We start from the raw sequence: 21,421 nt of genomic DNA on the forward strand, positions 1-21,421 counted from the left end.
GACCCGGAAGTGTTCCCGCTCCCCTCTCGCCAGAGACGCTCTAGGCAGGAAAGCCGACGTCTCGGCAGCCGGAAGTCATCCGAACCTAGGCTGAGGCCACCAAGGCGGGTTCAGACAGCAGTCAGTTCCGGTTGGCAGCCAGGATGGCTGATCGTGCTGCGCTGGAGGAGCTGGTGCGACTCCAGGGAGAGCATGTGAGGGGACTCAAGCAGCAGAAAGCCTCTGCTGAGCAGGTGCGACTCAGATGGAAAGAGAGGGGATGGACAAAACCAGGGGAACGTAGAGGGGTGGTCTGGCGGAGAGCAGGGGTGTGGATAAAAAGACCAGGCTGCTAGAGAGAAAGGGGCTGAATGAGGAGGTCGCCAGGGTGGGTCCCTAGAGAAGCGAGGCTAGGCCTAAGAGAGAGGGGTATGGAGCGAATGGGAACGGAGGGAGGGGAGTGACAGGTGGACGGGCTAGCGGCGTTTTTCCCTCCACAGATCGAGGAGGAGGTGTCGAAGCTCCTAAAACTGAAGGCGCAGCTGGGCCATGATGAAGGCAGACAGAAGTTTGTGCTCAAAACCCCCAAGGTACACTATTCCTGTGTGAGGCCTCAGAGGCGGGCCCCGATCCACACTCTGAAATAATGCAAAGGAGTCAGGAGTTGGTGTGGGCACTGGGCTGGATGGAACTCAACCTGAGTCATTCGGTAATGGCAGCGTCATGACGGGACTCAGCCTGCTAACTGCTACTACTCCTTTCATTCATTACATGTTCGTTGAGTAAGTCTGTGTGTGTGGCATTGTGCATTGACTACACCGTGCCAGACGCCCGCCTTTGCGATGCTTACGTTCCACCGAGACAGAGATTTAGGACAGATAATCCCACACAGGGCTGTGTAGTTACAAAATAGGACTGGTGATATGAGGAAATTGAGGGCTGGAGAGATGGCTCAGCTGTTCAGAGCGTGCAGAGGATCCAAGTTTGATTCCCTGCACCTACATCAGGTGGCTCACAACTGTCTGTAACTAGCTCCAGGGGGATCTGACGCCTCCGGCCTCAACAGGCCCCTGCACGGACACATTCACGTAACCAAACACAGATACACACACCACACACACATACACATAAAAATGCATAAAAGTAAACAAAGGAACTCACAGAGATGCTCATAGAAAAATAAGGGATTGCTGGGGAATCTGAGAAGCCACACTGAGGAGGTACTATACTGATGGACCGCCCAGTGGGTAGGAGAGAGCCAGGGAATGATCGTTAGGATGATAGGCCCAGTTGGGTGTGGAAACCCTGAAGAAGAAAAGAACTTTGATGCTTCCTAGAAACTAGAAGAAGACCTGCACAAGTAGAACCAAATAGTTAGTGATGTGTAGCTCCGCCTCAGGGCTTCGGTTCAGACGCTATTCTGTAAGTTCTAGAAACAAAACTACACCTTCATCGGGTTCCCTTGGCGCATCGTGCATAGCTCCGCTCTTTCACAGGCTTTTAATTTTCACTTTGGTGTATGTGTGGATATGTGCAATATGGGTACTTGCAGAGGCTAAGAGAGAGTGTCGGATTCCCTGGAGCTGGAGTTACTGGCAGTTGTGAGTCGAGGTGCTGGAAACTGAACTAATGTCCTCTGTAGGAGTGTGGAGGGTTGTTAACCACTGAGCCCTCTCTCCTACATACATCCTCCAACAACTTTCAGTAGTTAATTCATGAAGTTTATTCACAAGGAGCTAAGACTGGGTGCCTAGAAATCAACATATATTTAATGAATGTGTTTAAAGTTGATTTCTAAAGATGAGAGAGGCCATGTGTGGGGGTGCACATCTTTAATTCCAGTACTCAGGAAGCAAAGACAGGTAGATCTTTGTGAGTTTTAGTGGCATTTAGACAGGTCATTGGGTTTCACTAAAGAGGGACTAGTCTATTAAGTTTTTTTATTTTCTAGATTAGTCAGTAGTATCAATGATTATCAATCATTGTTTCTTCGAGATTTTATTTTATTGAGACAGAGTATCTATGTACTTCTTGCTGTTCTGGAACTCTCTATGTAATCCAGGCTGGCCTTGAACTCACAGAGACCCACCTGCCTCTCTGTACCTCCAATGTTGGGATTCAATTCTTTGAGATTTTTGTTTTTTTAAAGATTTATTTTATTTTTACTTAAGTGAATATGTCTGCGTGACTATATGCCATGTGTACGGCAGCTGAGTTACAGACAGTTATGAGCTGCCCAGCTGGGTGCTGGGACCTGAAGTCAGGACAGTCTGGTGTACAAGTTCAGGCCAGCAAGGACATAGTATGATAGTAAAGCCTTGTCTCCAAAAAGCAGAGGGTGGGGAGCAGGGGTGAGGTGGAGGCGTGGAGACTGATGGTATGATTAATTCTTCTGTGTTGAGGTTAATTCTTTAAGCCAAATTCATTAAGCTATACCCTTGTTCACAGTTTTTAAAAACCAAAGTAAAACAAAACACAAGACCTGGCCAGCCTCAGGCTTGCTGTATAGCAGAGGCTAGCTTTGAAATTCTGATCTTCAGGTTTCCACCTAGCAAGTGCTGGAATTACAAGCAAGTACTACCACACCCATCCTAAACCATTCTTCTTCAGAGGTCAAGAGAAGTTTAAAATATCAAGGAAATGGGGGCTGGAGAGGTGACTCGGTATTAATGGTGCTTGTTGTTTTTCTAGAAGAGCTGAGCTAGGTTCTCAGTGGTTCAGCACCCACATACAGCAGCGCATACCTGGCCTCCAAGGGCGCACACACACACACACAGATACATACAATGGCATTAAAGAAACAATGATCAAATAATTGCTCAAACTATTTCATTTAATAGTGTGACCCATGTTACTCTTCTCGCTACATCTTTTAATTCCCTCAAAATATTATTTGCGTTAATTTGTAATGGTGTGTTGATAAATTTTCGCACTTTGAATTTCAAATGTGGCAAATGTGCATAGAAATAATACACTTTGGACTGAAGAGTTAGTAGCTAAGAATGTGAGAAGGTCCTTAGACCAAAGGCTCTGGAGCAGGCTGTACGGCCCAGATTAAAGCTCTGACCTGTTACACACTTGCTCAGTGCTCTTAGGTGGTGACTTGACTTCTTGACAGCCTATAATTTAACTAAAAAATGTATCTGCCAAACCTGACTTTTTTTTTTTTCCTTCTTGAGAAAGGGTCTCACTCTTATGGGCCAGGCTGGCCTTGAACTCAGTGATCCACCTGCCTCTGCCTTCCAAGTGCCACACTACACCCAGCTTTGTAAGGGCTTTTTATCAAAATTAATTTTGTTAAATAGAATTTGACAGAAAATTCTTTGGAAAAAAATTGCATGTAAACTTTAGAATTTAGCCTATAATACAGCTCTCGGGGAAGCAGAGGCAGGCAGATCTCTGAGTTTGAGATCAGCCTGGTCTACAGTGTGAGTCCAGAATAGCAAAGGATACACAGAGAAACCTTGTCGCAGAAAAACAAAACAAAACAAAAACAGGGCTGGACAGATGTTCAGTGGTTAAGAGCACCGTCTGTTCTTCTAAAGGACCAGGGTTCAATTCCCAGCACCCACATGGCAGCTCACAATTGTCTGCTCATTCCAAGGGATCTGAGACCTTCACACTAATGTACATAAAATAAAGTTAAATAAATTGTTAAAAAACAAACAAACAGATTCAACCTGAAGCTACTTTGAATTCACTTTAGAATTCAACCTGAGCCACTTTGAATTGATATGCTTGTCGGGTGGGTATTTTTTGCTATACAAGGAAATATGGTTATTCCTGAAAGCTTGTATTGAGACTGTGAATTCTGTGAAAGAGAACCTAGTGGCTGACGGCAGTGAGTCTTGGGATTGACAGGACCTCTTCTGAGCTATCTTCCCACTTGGTGACCTGTAGGAAAAGCCACATTTGCAGGGTCGTATGTGTTCCTTGTTGCTGAGCTCAACTGTGGATACTTCTAGAGTTTACTGCTGTGTTTTAATGTCATTCTTGAGTTTTGATTTTGACTCCTAAGGGCACCAGAGACTACAGTCCCCGGCAGATGGCGGTTCGGGAGAAGGTGTTTGATACCATCATCCGCTGCTTCAAGCGCCATGGAGCAGAGGTGATTGATACACCCGTGTTTGAACTAAAGGTGAGCGATGGGTGAGGAGAAACCGCACAGTGGCGCCATGGGCTTATGAATACCAGAGAGCATAATAAAGGAGCCTAAGGTTACTAAGGTCAGAATTTTAACGTATAAATGGGGCAGGCAGAGCTTAGTCTGCGACACCACCAGAATACAAATGGTTATGAGTCCGCACACGGGGTGATTTTAATGCTTTTTAAATCTTGGCTAGTTTGGTCAGAGGGATATGTTATAACCAGCTGAAGACATCAGAGGGCATGGACTGCTGTAATCCCCTAAGACATTCTAGTTTCTGACGATGTTCAGATCTCAGACATTATAAAAGCTAACCTGATAAATGTATTCCTGAAAATTTATCTTCAAGGAAAAAAATAGTCAAAACCAGAAAGCTGTGTGCACCAATATACCTGTTGACATATTTTGGAAATGTATTTTAATTGGAACAGCATCAACCTCTAATAGGACGGTGTTAGCAAGCAGATAAGTGCAGAGCTTCATACTGTTGTTCTGAGGCAGTCTCGTTATAACCCAGTCTGGCCTTGAACCACAGGCCAGGTGCTTCTGCCTTCCTAGTACTACAGGTAAAAGTGTATCTCACCGTACCTGGAGTCTCACTGGAAGATTATACATCTTTTTTATTCATTTACTGGTAGGGGTTAGATTTATTTTTAATTATGTGTTGTGTATGAATGTGTGCACATGAGTATAGCTGCCTGAGGAGCTAGAAGTATAGGGTGCCCATGGAGTGGAGCTGGACTTACAGGGGTTTAAGGTGACTGACATGGGTGTTGTCAGTCAGACTTGGGTCTTCTGCAAGATCAGTACAAACTCCTAACTACTTTAGCGGGGCTAGAGAGATGGCTTAGCAGTTAGAGCACTTGTTGCTCATACAAAGAATCTTGGTTCAGTTCCCAGCATCCATGTGGTGACTCACAAACATCTGTAATTATAGTTCCAGGGGATCTAACAATTTTGACCTCCACAGGCACCAGGCATGCATATGATAAACATACAAACATGTAGACAAGACATTCATACATACAAAGTATTTTTTTTTTAATTTTAAATAATAATACCTTAGGACTGGCTGATAGGGCTCAGTGAGTAAAGACATTTAGTACTAGGGCTAAAGAGATGGCTCAGCAGGTAAAAGACATGGGTTCAGTTCCTAGCACCCACATGGCAACTCACAGCTGTCTGAAACTCCAGTACCAGGGTATCTATCACCCTCACACAGACATACATACAGGCAAAACACCAATGTACATAAAATAAAAATAAAGTCCTAATTAAGGAAAAAAAATTACTACCAAGCCTAATGACCTAAGTTTAATCCTTAGAACTTTCAAGATGGGGGAACCAACTCTTACAGGTTATCCACTGACCAAGTTGAAATTAGTCATGTTAGAGTAGTGTTTATAATGTGTTTATAATGCTCTTTTTTTAATATTTATTTATTTATGTATATGTGTACACTATTTGCATATATGCCTGCATGCCAGAAGAGGGCATTGGATCCCATAATTGTGAGCTACCATGTGGTTGTTGGGAATTGAACTTAGGACCTCTAAAGAAAAGTGCTCTTAACCTCTGAGCCATTTCTCCAGCCCCTCTAGTGGTCTTTTAAGGGCTGAGGATACAGTTTAGCTATAGTGATTGCCCACCAAATACAAAGCCTAGGTTCAGTCCCTAGCATCAAATAATAATGAGGAGGAGGTGGTGGTTATTTATAGCCAGGGGTGATAATCCAAGCCTTTAATCCTAGCATCCAGGAGGTAGAGGCAGGCATCTCTCTGGAAGTTCACAGCCAGCCAGGGATACATAGTAAGACCCTGACTCTAGATAAATAAATAAAGTTAAAATTTGATTTATTATTATGATCATATTTCTTCTTGGTTTCTCCAGGAAACACTGACTGGAAAGTACGGAGAAGACTCAAAGCTAATCTATGACCTGAAGGATCAGGGTGGGGAGCTGCTGTCTCTTCGTTATGACCTCACTGTATCTTTCTAAACTTGGGTGAATTGGCACTCACTGGGGTTGAATTTGAGTTTAGGGACAGCAGGCACAGGTAAGATTAAATATGAAGCCATTTGCAATTAAAGGAATTATTTCTCTAAACCAAGATGAAGGACTTTGACTAAGCAGAATTTAGCCTTAGAAATCTCACTTTCTGTCAGGGCTCTGTTCCCAGTTTTACAATAGTCTCCTGACTCAAAAATAGCTCTCCCTTCCCTCCCAGTAGACAGAATTTTCTGTAATTGACCAATGTTTCCTTTATCTTCAAGTGTCTCAGTGTTTTATTGCTGTGAAGAGACATCATGACCAAGGCAACCTTTATAAAACAAAGCATTTAATTGATGGCTTGCTTATAATTTAGTGACTTAGTGTATTACCATCATGCCAGGGAGCATGGCAGCACAAAGGCAGGCATGGTGCTGGGGAAGCAGCTGAGAGCTTTACATCCTGATCCACAAGCAACAGAGAGAAAGACACTGGGCCAAGGGTGGGCTTTTGAAGCCTCAAAGCTAATCCCAGAGACACGCCTACAACAAGGCCATACTACCTAATCATTTCAAACAGTTCATCAACTAGGCATGCAAATACACAAGCCTAGGTGACCCAGTTTCATTCAAACCACCACATGGAGCCAATCTGAGAATCATCTGATTAGGGACTGTACGTGGGTCCCTTTTCCCTCTGTGTCTAATCTGCCAAGATCCCTTCTCTCCCCTAGCCAGCATAGTCCAGGGGAGATAGTACCAAAAAGGAAGGAGCCTTAGTCCTCTTTCCTGCTTCAGCTGCCTCTTATGAATCCACAATTAATTCTTCCTGACAGTCAGAAGTGCCGTTACTCTTACAGATAGTGTTTTTATCTATACAAGCAGGGTTAGACCCTAGCTTCTGTGGGGGGCGATAACTTCCAGCAGCCACAGGAGGCTCTTTTTCCTTAACACTGTGTTATCAGGTCCCTTTTGCTCGGTATCTTGCAATGAATAAACTGAGCAACATTAAACGCTACCACATAGCAAAGGTGTATCGCCGGGACAACCCAGCTATGACCAGAGGCCGTTATCGTGAATTCTATCAGTGTGTGAGTGTTGGAAAACCATGGAACAGGATGGGTAATTCAGACCACCCTCTTTCCAGTAGGATCTACTGAGTGCCATGGTGTCCTGAGCAAACTGGTCTTGAAATTGCTCTTAGATTTCTGTGATATTTTCATGTATACCTCATAATAGCTTAGTGGAGTTGAAGAATTAGACAATCAAGTATGGAGTTTGAAGGCATAGTTTGGTAGGATTGGGGATGGGGATCTTTGAAGAAAAAAAAAGTATTTTTTAGTGCTAGGATTGAATGCAGAGCCTTGAACACACTATGATGCTAGGCAGTTGTTTTTCCACTGAGCTACAGCCCTAGCTCCAGGTTCTTCCTGTCAGTCACAGTATTACAAGCTCAACAGAGAGTGAGGAAATTCAATGTGTGTATTATCAAATCTTCTAGACCAAAGGCAGGACTTCTGACAGATGGGGAAAAAAATAGCAAAAAAATTAAGGTGGAAAGGGCTTTGGGCTGTAGCTCAGTAGAAAGGTGATTTCTTCACATGCTTGAAGCCCTAGGTTCAACACCCAGTATTGCCACACAGAGAGACAGACAGACACACAGACTAAGGCTGGGAAATCCCCCACAGCAGTAGAAGTTGAGGAAGATGAAAAGGTAGATGGTTTAGAATAGTTCCTTAATGGATAGGATAGCAGGACTGGTGAAAGCCCAAGAGCTGATGATAAGACAGAAAAAGAGGGCCAGGCCTGTGCTTGGGAGTAAACAGAGCAGAGATTTTGGGGGTCCCTCACATGCTACCCCTCTCCCTCCTTCCCTGCAGGATTTTGACATTGCTGGCCAATTTGACCCCATGATTCCTGATGCAGAGTGCCTAAAGATCATGTGTGAGATCCTGAGTTCACTTCAGATCGGCAGCTTCCTGATCAAGGTCAGAGCTGGGTGGGACTTCGAGGGCAAGGTGGAGCCTGGCCTCTCACAGGGAGAAGTCCTTCTCAGGGTGATCAGTAGCCCATGTGAGAGAGAACTGAGAATCGTGCACAATGAACAGCTCCCTTCCTACACCTTGCTCCCACAGGTAAATGATAGGCGCATCCTAGATGGGATGTTTGCCGTCTGTGGTGTTCCTGATAGCAAGTTCCGTACCATCTGCTCCTCGGTGGACAAACTAGATAAGGTAACAACCCAAACACCTCAATTCCTAGATCCTACCCTGTTTTGAGCAATGAAAAGTTTAGGAGGAGGAAGTAGCTACCTCTACGCCTCCTGGAGGACTGGCCCCTCCATGTAGGTTGAAGGGCATCTTTGCTCTCAGATTGCTCCTTGAGAAGGCTCCCTACTTATTCTGTGGTAGGGAAGCTGTGCAATGGCCTCTGACTGTTGCTGTCTGCCCAGGTATCCTGGGAGGAAGTGAAGAATGAGATGGTGGAAGAGAAGGGCCTTGCACCCGAAGTGGCTGATCGCATCGGAAACTATGTCCGGCAGCATGGTGAGAAAAGAACCTAGCAGCCACGCCACTGCCCTCAGCCCTAAAGTTGAAAGATGTATGTGTGTGTGTTGGTAAAGGTGGGGGTGGGTGTTCATATGTACATGTAATCACAGAGCGTGTGTCTGTGTATGAAGGAAAAATGTTCGTGTGTACATGTAGCTGCAGCACAGACAAAAAGCAGACCTACTGTTTTTGGTTTTGTTTTGTTTTCTTGTCTGTCTACCCTACAAATTTGTCTCCTCAGGTGGGGTGTCTCTGGTGGATCAATTGCTCCAGGATCCTCAGCTCTCCCAAAACAAACAGGCCTTAGAGGGCTTGGGAGACCTAAAGCTGCTGTTTGAATATCTAACCCTGTTTGGCATTGATGACAAGGTGAGTCAGGTTGGAGAGGGTGTCCCAGCTGACCTCTGTGGTTTGGGATCCATGATCTAATCATGTACTGACCATGACCTTACCTCCACAGATCTCCTTTGACCTGAGCCTTGCTCGAGGGCTGGACTACTATACTGGGGTCATCTATGAGGCAGTGCTGCTACAGACGCCAACCGAGGATGGGGAAGAGCCCCTGGGTGTGGGCAGTGTGGCTGCCGGAGGGCGCTATGATGGGCTGGTGGGCATGTTTGACCCCAAAGGACGCAAAGTGCCATGCGTCGGCCTCAGTATTGGAGTGGAGCGGATCTTCTCCATTGTAGAGCAAAGATTAGAGGTAAATCCTGGGGGTGGGTAGAACACAAAAGGACAGATGATGATATCCAACTTCCTTTGATCTTTTAGGGGCGGGTGCTGCTTTGGATAGGGAGCATCTCTGAGGCCTCACTCCTTTATGAGCCAGTTTTGTGTGTGTCTCTGGATAGATATACATTTTATGATACTAAAACTTGAACTTGGGCCTTGTGCATGCTAGGAAAGCACTCTTTTTTTTATCAAGCACTCTTTTTTTTTTTTTTAATCTGTGTATCCTTGGCTGTCCTGGACTCACTTTGTAGACTAGACTGGCCTCAAACTCAGAGAGATCCACCTGCCTCTGCCTGTCCAAGTGCTGAGATTGCAGTGTGTGCCACCACTCCTAGCTTAGGCAAGCACTCTCACCACTGTGCTCTTTTTCACTTATTTTGAGACAGGGTCTCACTAAGTTGCCCAGGGTTGCTTTGAACTCAAGCAGGCCTTGAATCCTGGCTCAGCCTCTGGATGGCTAGACTAGGTTGAGCCATCAGGCCTGGCTTCTAAGGTAGTTTTCTCCACTGGATCAGAGCTATCAAAAATCTAGGCTGGTATATCCAAGAAGCACCTCCTCCTTGAGACAGAATACTTAACACTGATTGCCATGTGCCAGGCCCTGTGCTTGGTGTGTTTCATGCTTTAGCTAATAGTTCTGACACAGATCTACTGAGAGTAGCTGCTTTCATTATTTTTATTTTTCAAATAAGGAAGCTAAATGCTAAAGAGCAGATAATTTGCTCAAGGTCATGAAACATGTAAGTAATAGAGTCAGTATGAATCCAGAGTCAAAACTCCTAAGTCTTACCATTAACCACTCTAATGCTGCATCTCAGTGGAAAACATACCCCAGGCCCTGAGCTTGCTCAGATGGAGCTCCGACTCCCTAGGACCAAGAGTGACACCAAGGAAGCTCCTCATGATCCTCAAGACCTGCTTTGTTGCTGGTCCTCTTAAAAGGCTCGTTGTGTTTGGTTTCAGGAATGCTCAAGCAACTTTCCCACTATTCCTCTTCCCCGCCCCCCCAGGATGAGACCACCCATGTCTCCCACTTGAGCTTGTTATTGTAGTAGGCATCTTATGTAATAGCTTTAAAAATAGTTTTTCAGAAAATAGTTTTTCAGAAGTCGAGGAGCAGTGGCAGTGTCCTCTGTTCCCACATCCACACATACCTAGTCTCACTGATGGGGGAATAGAAGGCGAAGACTAGATACCAGTGGTGGTTTGAGGTGGTCTCAGAGCACTTTCTTTGTGAATGTGCTTGCGGCCCCTAACCTCCTAAAGTGAAAGGTGTTTTAACTTTACTGCTACCCTGGAATGTTTACATTTTTTTGTTGTTGTGTTTTTTGTTCTGTAATTTTTTTAAATTAATTTTTATGTATATGGATGTTGTGCCTACACATATATCTGTGCTTGGTGCCCACAAAGGCCAAAAGAGGTCATTAGTTCCCCTGGGAATGGAGTTACAGACAGTTGTGAGCTGCCATGTGGGAGCTGGCAATCAAACTCAAGTCCTCTAAAAATGCAATCCATGTTCTTAACTGCTGAGCCATCTCTCCAGTCCCCTTATTTGTTTTCTTGGGGTTTTGTTTTGTTTTCTGTTTGGTTGGTTTTTTTGTTTTGTTTTATTTTTGAGACACACTAGCCTCAAACTCATATATTCAAGGCTAGCCTTAAACACCTGATCCTTCTTTGTCTACCTCCCAAGGACTGGAATTTTAGGTGTATACCATATCACCGCCAGCCTTCCATCCGTCATTTACTCTGACAAATCATAAAAGTCAGTTTATTTTTTACACCTTCTAAGAACTACTTTTATGTCCAGCTGGTAGATCAGAAGGGTGAGCTCATAGAGCTGGACTAGTCTCTCAAGATCCTAACTACAGCCTGCCCTGTTTGTTCCTTGATGGCTTAGGCCAGCTCTGACTCTTACCTGCCTCTTCCTAGGCTTCAGAGGAAAAAGTACGGACCACAGAGACACAAGTGCTTGTGGCATCTGCACAGAAGAAGCTGCTGGAGGAGAGACTGAAACTTGTCTCAGAGTTATGGGATGCTGGGATCAAGGTACAGGAGGCAATCCCCAGGTGGCAGCAAACTTGGGAGTACTAGGCACAAACTAATAGATGTTTACATAGTGCCTTCTCCCCTTGCCTGTTGGGATGGAGCAAAGAACAAGGCACTTCATTTGTTACAGTTGTAGAGCTTGGTCTTCCTATGAGATTCCTAACAGTGGGAACAGGGCCTATCTCTGACTTTGGGACTCTTTTCTCCTACTGGGTTGCCATGTCCAGCCTTAGTAGGAGAGGAGGTGCCTAATCTTACTGCAACTTGATATGCTGGGGCTGGTTGGTATCCATGGGAGGTTTGCCCTTTTCTGAAGAGAAACAGAGAAGTGGATGGGGAAGGTGGGGTGTAGGGACTGGGAAGAGCGGAGGGGAGGGAAAACGGCAGTCTGGATGTAAATAAATAAATATGGGCTGGAGAGATGGCTCAGTGGTAAGAGCGCTGTCCTCTCTTCCAAGGGACCTGGGTTCAACTCCCAGCACCCACATGGCAGCTCACCACTGTCCATAAGCAGTTCCAGGTGGTCTGATACCCTCACACCTAAAATGCCCCTCACACCTAAAATAAAATTAAATATTTAAAAAATAAAAATAAATAAATAAAAAGAAGAGCATAAAAAGGATTGCTTGAATGAGGGGGCTTTGTCAATTATATTTTCCCAGTTATTTTTATATGCTGCTTACAGCATTTTTATTCTTATCAATACCAATAGCATATTACATTGTTATTGAGATTCTGCTTTCTAGCTCATTTTGAAGTATTATGGACAAGACTTAATGATTTGTAGAAATGAAAATAAAAGTATTTTTCAGAGCTGGAGAACAAGGCACCCCACTACCACACCCCCAAAGTGTGTTCCTGAGAACAACAGAAGCCTTTATTTTCTTCCTTGGTCATTTGTAGGCCGAGCTGCTCTACAAGAAGAACCCAAAGTTACTGAACCAGTTGCAGTACTGCGAGGAAACAGGCATCCCACTAGTGGCCATCATTGGTGAGCAGGAGCTCAAGGATGGAGTCATCAAGCTCCGTTCAGTGACTAGCAGAGAAGAGGTAAGGGGGCAAGCAAGGAGACTAAAGGACAGGGGGACATCAAAGGCTGGGGAGCCCAGGCCTGTTTGAGACCTGATCCTCATACAGCACTAAGTTATAAAGAACCTGAGGGCTTAGGCTTTAACTGTAATCAAGGCAACTGAGATCTCCAGAATCCACATGCACATGTTTTAGTAGGGGCGTTATCCACCCAGGGGCGTCATCCACCCAGGGGTGTCCACTCAGGTACACGTCCCAGTGAGCCAAACCTGGTAACTAGGCACAAGCACTCCATGAACAGTTGAAGATGATCTTATCTTCTTCCTCCCTCCTGGCCAGGTGGATGTCAGAAGAGAAGACCTTGTGGAGGAGATCAGAAGAAGAACAAATCAGCCCATCTCCATCTGCTGAACTGAGCAAACTAATAGAGGATGCAGGTCTTACTTGAAGTAAAACAAAACTGTGTATGTACTTACACAGTCTGCACGTGTCTGACCCAGCAGAAGACTGAAGAGTGGTCAGAACAGAAGCTTGTTTTTATTGTTACATTATTGATAATCACTGGCAAAGAAAAAAATAATAATATATATATATTTGGCCAGGTACTACACTTTCCTTGTTGGGGATGAGAAGGAGCAGTGTAAGTGGATTAATCAAGTCTCTGCCCCTGAACTCCTGTATGGACCTGGGATGGCTTCATTGCAGAGCCACACATCAGATTCAGATGCCTCCCTGCAACCTACCGCCAAAAAGTCCAATAAATGTCTCTACCACTAACACTAACGTCCGTCTGTGTCCATGATGCCTAGCACTACCTTCCTCCTCCGGCCCAGAATCACTCAGACCTCTTTAGTGACTAGTGTGAAAGGGAGGAAGCCTTCACAAACCCACTAGTTCTGCTAAAAATTGAAGAACGCCCTGTAAGGTTCTTCGCCCTGTTAGGATGTTCTTGCACCCGGGGTCCACCCTGGCGGGGACTCCCGCCCCTCTAGTGATGGAGCTCCTCCCACCCACGATCCTAAGAGAAGTTCGAGATTTCCAAGGGCTCGCGCACGTGCAATGGAGGCGGGGTCGTACTCAGAGCCAATGAGAGCCTGAGGGGGCGTGGAGGGCAGGGAATCTTCCAGAGGCAGAAGCCCACGGAAGTTCTAAAGAGGGTCTGGCAGACCTCAGAGAGAGATGCAGTCTAAACGAGAGTGTGAGGTAAGTAAAAGAAGACATAAGGAGGCCTTGGGCTCCACCTTGCAAAAGGGGGCAGTTACAGTAACCCCAACACCTTTGGTGAGGTGGGACGGGCCGGTGATGCACAATTCCAACCTACCTCTTTCCCCCAGCAATGGTGTGAGAGGGTGAATCCAGAGAACAAGGCAGCCCTGGAGGCGTGGGTAAGGGAGACTGGCATCCGCCTGGTGCAGGTCAACGGGCAAAGGAAGTATGGCGGGCCGCCCCCAGGTACGGTAGCCCCAGCCCCTGTGTCAGTACACCAGCCTGGGCCACTCTTTGGGGAAAGGCCCTGTCCTAAGGCTCCAAGGTCAGAAAACCCCAACTACCAGACATACTCTACTAGATGTGTCTATTTGTCCGGCTCCCCCTCCACTCTCCCCGTCGAGAAAGGTACACTCAGCGCCAGCCCATCAGTTTACCCGGTGCAGTCGCCCAGCTATGCTAACGACCGGGAGGCGATGGGTGTCCATATTTACAAATGGTCTCCCTCCTTCCCCCACACCCCAGCTTTTTCCTGTAGCTTAGAAATAGAAACATTGCTGTGGACAACAGCACTCCTCCATATCCTCTCCCTCCAGGCTGGGTGGGCAGCCCACCACCGTCGGGGTCCGAGGTGTTTATCGGACGGCTGCCGCAGGACGTGTACGAACACCAGCTAATCCCACTCTTTCAGCGCGTGGGGCGCCTCTATGAGTTCCGCCTGATGATGACCTTTAGTGGTCTAAACCGCGGCTTTGCCTATGCGCGCTACAGCTCGAGGCGCGGTGCTCAGGCCGCCATTGCTACGCTGCACAACCACCAGCTGCGTCCTTCTTGCCAGCTCCTGGTGTGCCGTAGCACCGAGAAGTGCGAGCTGACGGTAGACGGGCTGCCTGCGAGCTTGACCCGCCGTGCGCTACTGCTCGCCCTGCAACCGCTGGGGCCCTGCCTGCAGGAGATACTGCTGCTCCCCAGCCCCGGTTCTGCACCCTCCCAGATTGCGCTGCTCAAGTTCAGCACGCACCGAGCCGCTGCCATGGCCAAAAAGGCCCTGGTAGAAGGTAGGGGCGGAAGCTTCGGGAGGGCGGCTGGGTACTTCACGGCATGTCCCAAATTCGTGTACTAAGACACCAGCTGAGTTCCTGAACTGCTGCCATTCAATAGCGCGCTACATCCACTACCAACTTCAGTTTACGCCACCCCTTTGTCTGAGCCCCGTTGTATCCTGCTTGTTTTTGATTTTTGGTTTTCGAGACAAGGTTTTTCTGTGTAGCCCTGGCTGTCCTGGAACTCGCCTTGTAGACCAGGATGGTGTCAAACTCACAGAGCTCCACCTGCCTCTGCTTCTTCCAGTGCACCACCCCACTACCACCAACAGCCCATTTAATCCTCAGTATTTTCAGGGGAAAATTGGGAATTGAGTAAGAGCCCAACGGAGCCTGTTTGCTTATGTAGTAGTGCCTGCTTCTTTTTAGGATTAAGCGGTGCTAAATCTAGGTATCAGCTTTCATTGACCAGAAAGGTTAGCTATTGTGATGGCTATTAGGTAAATAAAGCCTGACCGCTCTGTATTTCCCCCAGGGACACTTAGAAGGAATGTGTTATCATAGTCCCTTTACAAATAAAAGCCTAGCCTAGGAAAGTTGTCATCTCACCGTCAGGAAGTGGAGAGGCATTCAACATGGCCTGGGGCAAGTCGCCTCAAAGAGCTGTGGTGACTCCTAAATGCTTGGTTCCAATCCCAGTATTTAGATCTGCCCTTGTCTCTTGCCCTTTTTCTTGCAGGGCAGTCACGCCTCTGTGGAGAACAGGTGGCTGTGGAGTGGCTAAAGCCAGACCTGAAGCAGCACTTCCGCCAGCAGCTTGCAGGTCCCTCACTGCGGTTCCTACGGCCGGATGGCAGCCAGCTAACCCAGACCAGGGACAAGCTAGGGTCTCAAGGGGCTCGGGCTGCTCTGCAGCTGCTGTGTCAACGAATGAAGCTGGGCAGTCCAGTGTTCCTTACAAAGTGTTTAGGAACGGGGCCTGCTGGCTGGCATCGCTTTTGGTACCAGGTTGTGATCCCTGGGCATCCGGTGCCTTTCAGTGGCCTCATTTGGGTTGTCCTGGCCTCTGAGTGGCAGGATGGGCATGAGGTGGCCAAGGATGCTGTGTCTGCACAGCTGCTGGAGACACTGAGTGAGTCTTGGGCCAGCTTGTGGTCTCCTGGGGCTGAAACAGGTACTCTGGTTAAGCAGTGACCCCTCCCCCCTTTTCTCTACTGGCACCCTAAATGGGTAGGCAGAGCCTGTGCCAATCCCCAGCCCAGCAGGCCTGGGCAGCCACAACTTGATCCCAGAGAGATAGGGGCCTGGTGACAGCTTTCCTGCTGTCACACCTATGTGCTACTTTAGTTGTGAGGAACCTTGCCCGCCCCCACTGAGCCCGGGATCTGATTTGACTTCAATTCCCAGCTTGACAAATACTCGCCATACCCATCTAAGAGGTTACTATGAATCCTTGTTTTTATTTGAAGAACTGGCTGAGCAAAAGGGCCATTCCCCCCACCCCTTGTCACTGGTTTGGTCTTAATATGGTTTTTGTTTTTCTATACTGGTTTTATTTATATTAAAGTCCTTGTTGGTATACAAATGTGTCTGAGCTGTCTTGCCATAAGGGAGTTAGTTTATTTATAACTAGGGTGAACAAATACTTTCCCACTTGGGACCCTGAGTTCATGGGACAATAGAGTACTGAAAATTCCTGTTTGGGGACTTGAGGTATAATTCAGTGGTGGAGCTAAGCTTATCATGTGCAAGGTAGGAGGTTCAATCTACAGCATCAAAAACAAATGTCTTTAAGGATTCTGTCCCGGAAAACATGGCTCCTTGTCCTGATGCCCTCAGTCACTGTCATCATCGCTGTCCTTCACCACCTCCTCTGGCGCCTTGGCATCCTCTCCGTCTTCTCTCAACCCCGCAAAGAAGTCATCGGAGCTCCAGGCCTTACTGCTCAGGGCACGAAGTGGTCCTCCCTTTTTCTTGCGTCGCCGATAGTCATCCACAACCACAGTTCGCAGCTGAGTCATGTCCCAGAACTTGAGGCGCTGGTCGTGGCCACTACTGGCCAAAAAGCGGCCACAGTGGGACAGGGCTAGCGCCTCCACAGGCTCCCCAGCATGCTGGCCCACAGTGCCTACCACTCGGTTTGGCAGGATGTTCACGGCCCTGAGCAGAGAAGAGCGTTAGGAAGTGGCCAGCGTGGCTTGTACTTGCTAAGCTGGAGGGCTGCTCTGGCCTCCTTACCTGATGATGCCGTCTGTGGAGCCAGTGCACAGCAGACTCTCCGTGACCGGAACCATGCAGTCGATGGACTCTGCTCTCAGGGCGAAGCGGTCACTTGTAGCCCCAAAACCATTCCAATTGAAGAGGTAGATGGTACCTTCACTAGATCCACAGGCCACCTTCTTCCCATACTGCAGGTTAACAGGACAAGCTATGCTGGTAGAGCTGCTTCACAGTGAGCCCCCTAGCATAGGCACCCCATCCCATCATACCCAGCTGTACTTTCATGAGGGTGACGGAGGTTAGATCGCCAGACTGAGGCTCGGAGAGTAATTCAAACCGCCGTCTCTTGATGTTGAAGACACCAAGGCAGCCATCTCCACTGCAGAGAACAAACAGATGGAATGGGGACGCTCCATTTTAGGAAGACTATAATACAAAGTGGGTCCAACAAAAGGTCCAGAGGGAGGGAATAAGCAGGGAGTCAGGTTTCAGGTCATACCTGGCTGTTAGTAGCAGCTTTTTGGCTGGGTCTAGAGCCATGTCAGCGATGTACTCCTCATGCTGCCGCATATCCATTAAAGGGCCCTCTTTACGCTGGTCCCATAGCCGGACACCACCTGTGTCATCCCCAGTAACTAGAACATTCTCATCCACGAGCAGCAGACTGTTAATGGGGGCACTGGAAGACACACAGAATAGGAATTTGTTGGAATAGAGAATTCATTCCTTAACTCTCACCAGTTGCATATATGCCTAGTTGATTTTCCTTACCTGTGAGCCTTGGAAATTCGTCTTTCCAACTGTCCCTGTTCGACATCTAATACATGGATTGCTTTGTCCTTAGAGACAGTAACAAGTTCTATGGGGGAAAAGCCCAGGTTATGGTATTGCTCACTGTCCCCTCCCCTACCCTACCCCACACTGCTGGCTGCCTTCCCCCGGTACTTACTCTGACCATCCTCTGAAAAGACAACAGCTCGGCAGGACTTAAGGTGGTGTCCTGAGGACCAGAGTTCCTTGGTTTCTCCCTCCTGACAAGAGTAGGAAAAGCTGAGGAAAAGGAAGCAAAAGTAAATGATCCCATACCACACCTGAAATGCATGGACACACAGAGCATAAAGACCAACCTTCCAAGACCAAAGGGCTTGCTATTCTGCTTGTCCATTTTCTTTGTAGAACTAGAGACTGAACTCAACTCTTCACACATGCTAAGTAAATACTCTGCACATACTCTCAGCCTATTTATCTCCTCCCCTGCCAAACAACGTCTCTGTGTTGCCCTGGCTGCCCTAGAACTTGCTCTGTAGACCAGGCTGGCCTCAAACTCAGAGATCCACCTGCCTCTGCCTCTGCCTCCCCCGAGTGCTAAGATTAAGGTGTTCACTGGCTCATTTATCCACTTTCAATTAACTTCAGTTTTAGATCTTGTTTCTCAAGATATGTTTGTATAGGACTATTTTGGGGAATGGACTGGTTTGTGACAAGATCTCACTTCGTGGCCAAGGGTAGCCTGCAACTTGTTTTTACCTGCCTCTGTCTCCTGAGTGCTGGGATTAGAGATGTGCATCACCACCACCCAGGATAGCCTGGAACCTGCAGTCCTTTTGTCTCATCCTTCTGGATGCTGGGATTACAGGTATGCACCATCACACTCCACCCCTCTTCACCATTCTAAAAGACCTGAGCCTGAGGAAATAATGGGTCTGGACCACTGTGATGGCCCAGAAATGCTTGGCAAGCTGGGTGTATCGGTGAGTGCCTATTTTCTTAATTCTGAGCTGGGTGTGGGAGGCAGAGGCAGGCAGATCTCTGTGAGTTCAAGGCCAGCCTGGTCTACAAAGTGAGTCCAGGATAGCCAGGGCTATACAGAGAAACCCAAGCCTTTAATCCCAGCACTCTGGAGGCAGAGGCAGAAAGCCTGGCCTACAGAGCAAGTTCCAGGACAGCCAGGGCTGCAGGGAGAAACCCTGTTTCAAAACAAACAAAACAAATCTGAGACTGAAGCTAGAGGATACTTTGAGACTACTCATAGGGCTATGGTGAGATCTTGTCTCAAAGGAAAACAACTATTGACAAAAATCCAGTTCCAGAAGTTGAAAAGTAAAAATCAGGCAAGGTCCACAGAAGCTAGAAAAAGACATAGTTAATTACTGTATATTCTGACCAATGTCACCGTGCTGATAAGTTGGAACAAAAAAGAGGTAGGGGGCTGGGGAGATGGTTCAGTGGATAGTGCTTGCCTCCGGCTCTGGGATACCCAAAACCTATGAAAAAGAAGGCCAGCTCTAACCCCAACATTGGCAAGCAGGCATGTAATCCCTGGGGCAAGCTAGCTAGCTAGTTAAGACTATCCAGGATGGTGGAGTTCCCCGCTCAGACACGCCCACATGACAGCTCACAACTGTCTGTAACTCCAAGATCTGACACCCTCACATAGACATACACGCAGGCAAAACACCAATACACATAAAATAAAAATAATTTGTTTTAAAGATAAAACAGCTTTCCCCTCTCCCCCCACCCAAAAAAAAGAAGAAAATGGAGAGGGATGTGGAATCAATCTGAGGCCTCCACAAGCACACTTACTGAATGTTACTGAACGAGTCGGGCTGAGTCTCACAAAATTTCTTCCCGCCACACTGTCTACCCCGAACCCAGAGGAACTTTAAGACTCTCCTTCCTATACCCAACTCACACGAACACGTCCCCGTCCACGTCCCCTGCTGCCAGCAGGTCTCGGGTTGGATGGAACGCCAGGCCACTAGCTGGCGCTTCCAACACGATGTCTTCTGGGGCATCACGGATCCGGGGTGCTGCCGCCGTGGAGTCAAGGTCTTCCTCTTCGTTGCTTGAGTGCTCTGCGGGACTCTCCTCACACATGTGGTCCATTGGATCCACGCGTGCCGGGGAGCCAACTAAACTGCAGGGGGCGGGGCCTAAGGAGCTGCTTCCGGGAGGAGGCGGGATCGGAAGTGCTCTCGGACGTCAGAAGAGGCGGTCCTGCCTCAGCTGGTGTAGGTGGAGCAAGCATGGGGTGGTGCGTCCTCTGAGAACCACTACCGCACCCTAATTTTTTTTAATGAAGCCCAGTTACAGTTCATTAAAAGGTTTTGTTGTTGTTTTGTTTGTTTTAAATACAAAGGCTAAGCCGGAGCCGGGCGATGGTGGCGCACACGTGAGGTAGAGGCAGGCAAATTAGTTTACAGGACAGAAACCCTGTCTGGAAAAATCAAAGAGGATCGATGGATGGACGGACAGACAGATGGATGGGATGGGATGGAATGGGTGGGTGGATGGGATAGATAAATGCATGCAAAGGCTAAAAGAAAAAGAGCTGAGGGAAAAAAAAAAAAGCACAGCTGAAAAGTATGGGTTTGGTTTCAGAGGATTACCCCCTCCGCCAGCCAGTTTTTTCGGATGTTGAGCTCCATGCCTGTCAAGGCAGGAGCATCAGAGAACAACCTTTACATAGATTCCAGGGCGTAAACTTCAATTCCAAAGCTTGCTCTACTGCTGCCTTAAGGAGCTGGGCCACCTCCCTGCTTCCCCACCCATCTTATCTGGACCACTGTGACCTGTGTTTGGAGTAGCTAGACTGTGTGATCTTCAAAACCTGCGCCCCCACAAGCCACTTCACATATCTGGGAACACCCTAAATTCTCTCCACCCAGTCCTATAGAAAAGAGGGATCCCAGTTATTTCTGCCTTAGTGAAACCTATGACTGAGGCTAGTGGCAGGCATGTTGCTCCTGACCTGTGTTGGGCATGACCATTTGTGCTTACTTAGGCTACCAGGAAAACAAGCTCGACGGCAGCTGATGCTCTGGGCATTCCTGTTACCAAAGGTTCCGATAATGAGAGGGTTTTGCTTGGTGGGGCCATCCCTGTGGCTGGCTGAAAAGAACTCTAAGGCATATGCTGAAACCTTAACTTAAAAAGTGAGGTGAGGTGGGGCACAGTAGCAAACACATTTGGGAATGGGAGGGGGGCAGGTGAATCTCTTGAGAATTCCAGGCCAGCCTGCTATAGTGAGAGCCTGCCGAAAAGGAAAATAAAACGTGAACTTGAGGTGAGGTTAAGGGTTTCAAAGAGCAGAAATAGCCTGTCTGCAGAGGGATTAAACGGTTAAAGTACTTGTAGAAAGTGTTAATTTTGCAGCCAACTCTCAGGTATTGTTTTAATTGGATGTAGGAATTCATATGAATCATGTTCTCTGTAGCCTTTATCCTCACTAGAACTACAGGACTAAGGCATCATTTGTTTAAAGCCATCATAGGTACTGTTGAAGAGCCCATTTTCTACCTCTAAAGCACTAATGGCAGGGGAGGGGAACCTCAAAAGCCCTTTCCTACAGCTGGGGCTTCAGCTTAGTGGTAGAGTGCTTGTCTAGTACACACAGAGCTGAGTTTAATATGCAATGCCACCAAAACAAAAGCACCCTTTCCTATCGAGGTGAAAATGATCAAAGTCAATAGCTAAGCT

The 21,421-nt window shown here is 47.3% G+C and overlaps 3 protein-coding genes across 3 annotated transcripts; 2 read left to right on the forward strand and 1 right to left on the reverse strand.

Annotated features, from left to right (window-relative positions):
* The first annotated feature begins 73 nt into the window (after positions 1-73).
* Positions 74-13,247, forward strand: Hars1 (histidyl-tRNA synthetase 1). Its single transcript, XM_021651709.2, has 13 exons — positions 74-233; positions 480-569; positions 3,998-4,117; positions 6,017-6,112; positions 7,080-7,205; positions 7,995-8,102; positions 8,250-8,348; positions 8,567-8,660; positions 8,905-9,032; positions 9,124-9,366; positions 11,325-11,441; positions 12,345-12,491; positions 12,810-13,247. The coding sequence occupies exons 1-13, from the start codon at positions 144-146 to the stop codon at positions 12,879-12,881; spliced, it is 1,530 nt and encodes a 509-aa protein (XP_021507384.1). The 5' UTR covers positions 74-143; the 3' UTR covers positions 12,882-13,247.
* Positions 13,248-13,360: 113 nt separating this feature from the next.
* Dnd1 (DND microRNA-mediated repression inhibitor 1) lies at positions 13,361-16,300 on the forward strand. The gene is given in 2 exon segments (XM_060377417.1): positions 13,361-14,734; positions 15,459-16,300. Coding segments are annotated over 2 exon segments (1,017 nt in total). The 5' UTR covers positions 13,361-14,172; the 3' UTR covers positions 15,914-16,300.
* A 15-nt stretch (positions 16,301-16,315) lies between these two features.
* On the reverse strand, positions 16,316-19,897 carry Wdr55 (WD repeat domain 55). The gene is made up of 7 exons (XM_021651707.2): positions 19,635-19,897; positions 17,889-17,989; positions 17,711-17,798; positions 17,439-17,618; positions 17,219-17,318; positions 16,958-17,127; positions 16,316-16,879 (listed from the first exon to the last, which is right to left on the reverse strand). Exons 1-7 carry the CDS (start codon positions 19,826-19,828, stop codon positions 16,555-16,557), a joined length of 1,158 nt encoding a protein of 385 aa, XP_021507382.1. The 5' UTR covers positions 19,829-19,897; the 3' UTR covers positions 16,316-16,554.
* Positions 19,898-21,421: the final 1,524 nt, after the last annotated feature.

Source organism: Meriones unguiculatus, chromosome 2 (assembly GCF_030254825.1).
Source record: "Meriones unguiculatus strain TT.TT164.6M chromosome 2, Bangor_MerUng_6.1, whole genome shotgun sequence".
In the NCBI taxonomy this organism is placed as follows: Eukaryota; Metazoa; Chordata; class Mammalia; order Rodentia; family Muridae; genus Meriones; species Meriones unguiculatus.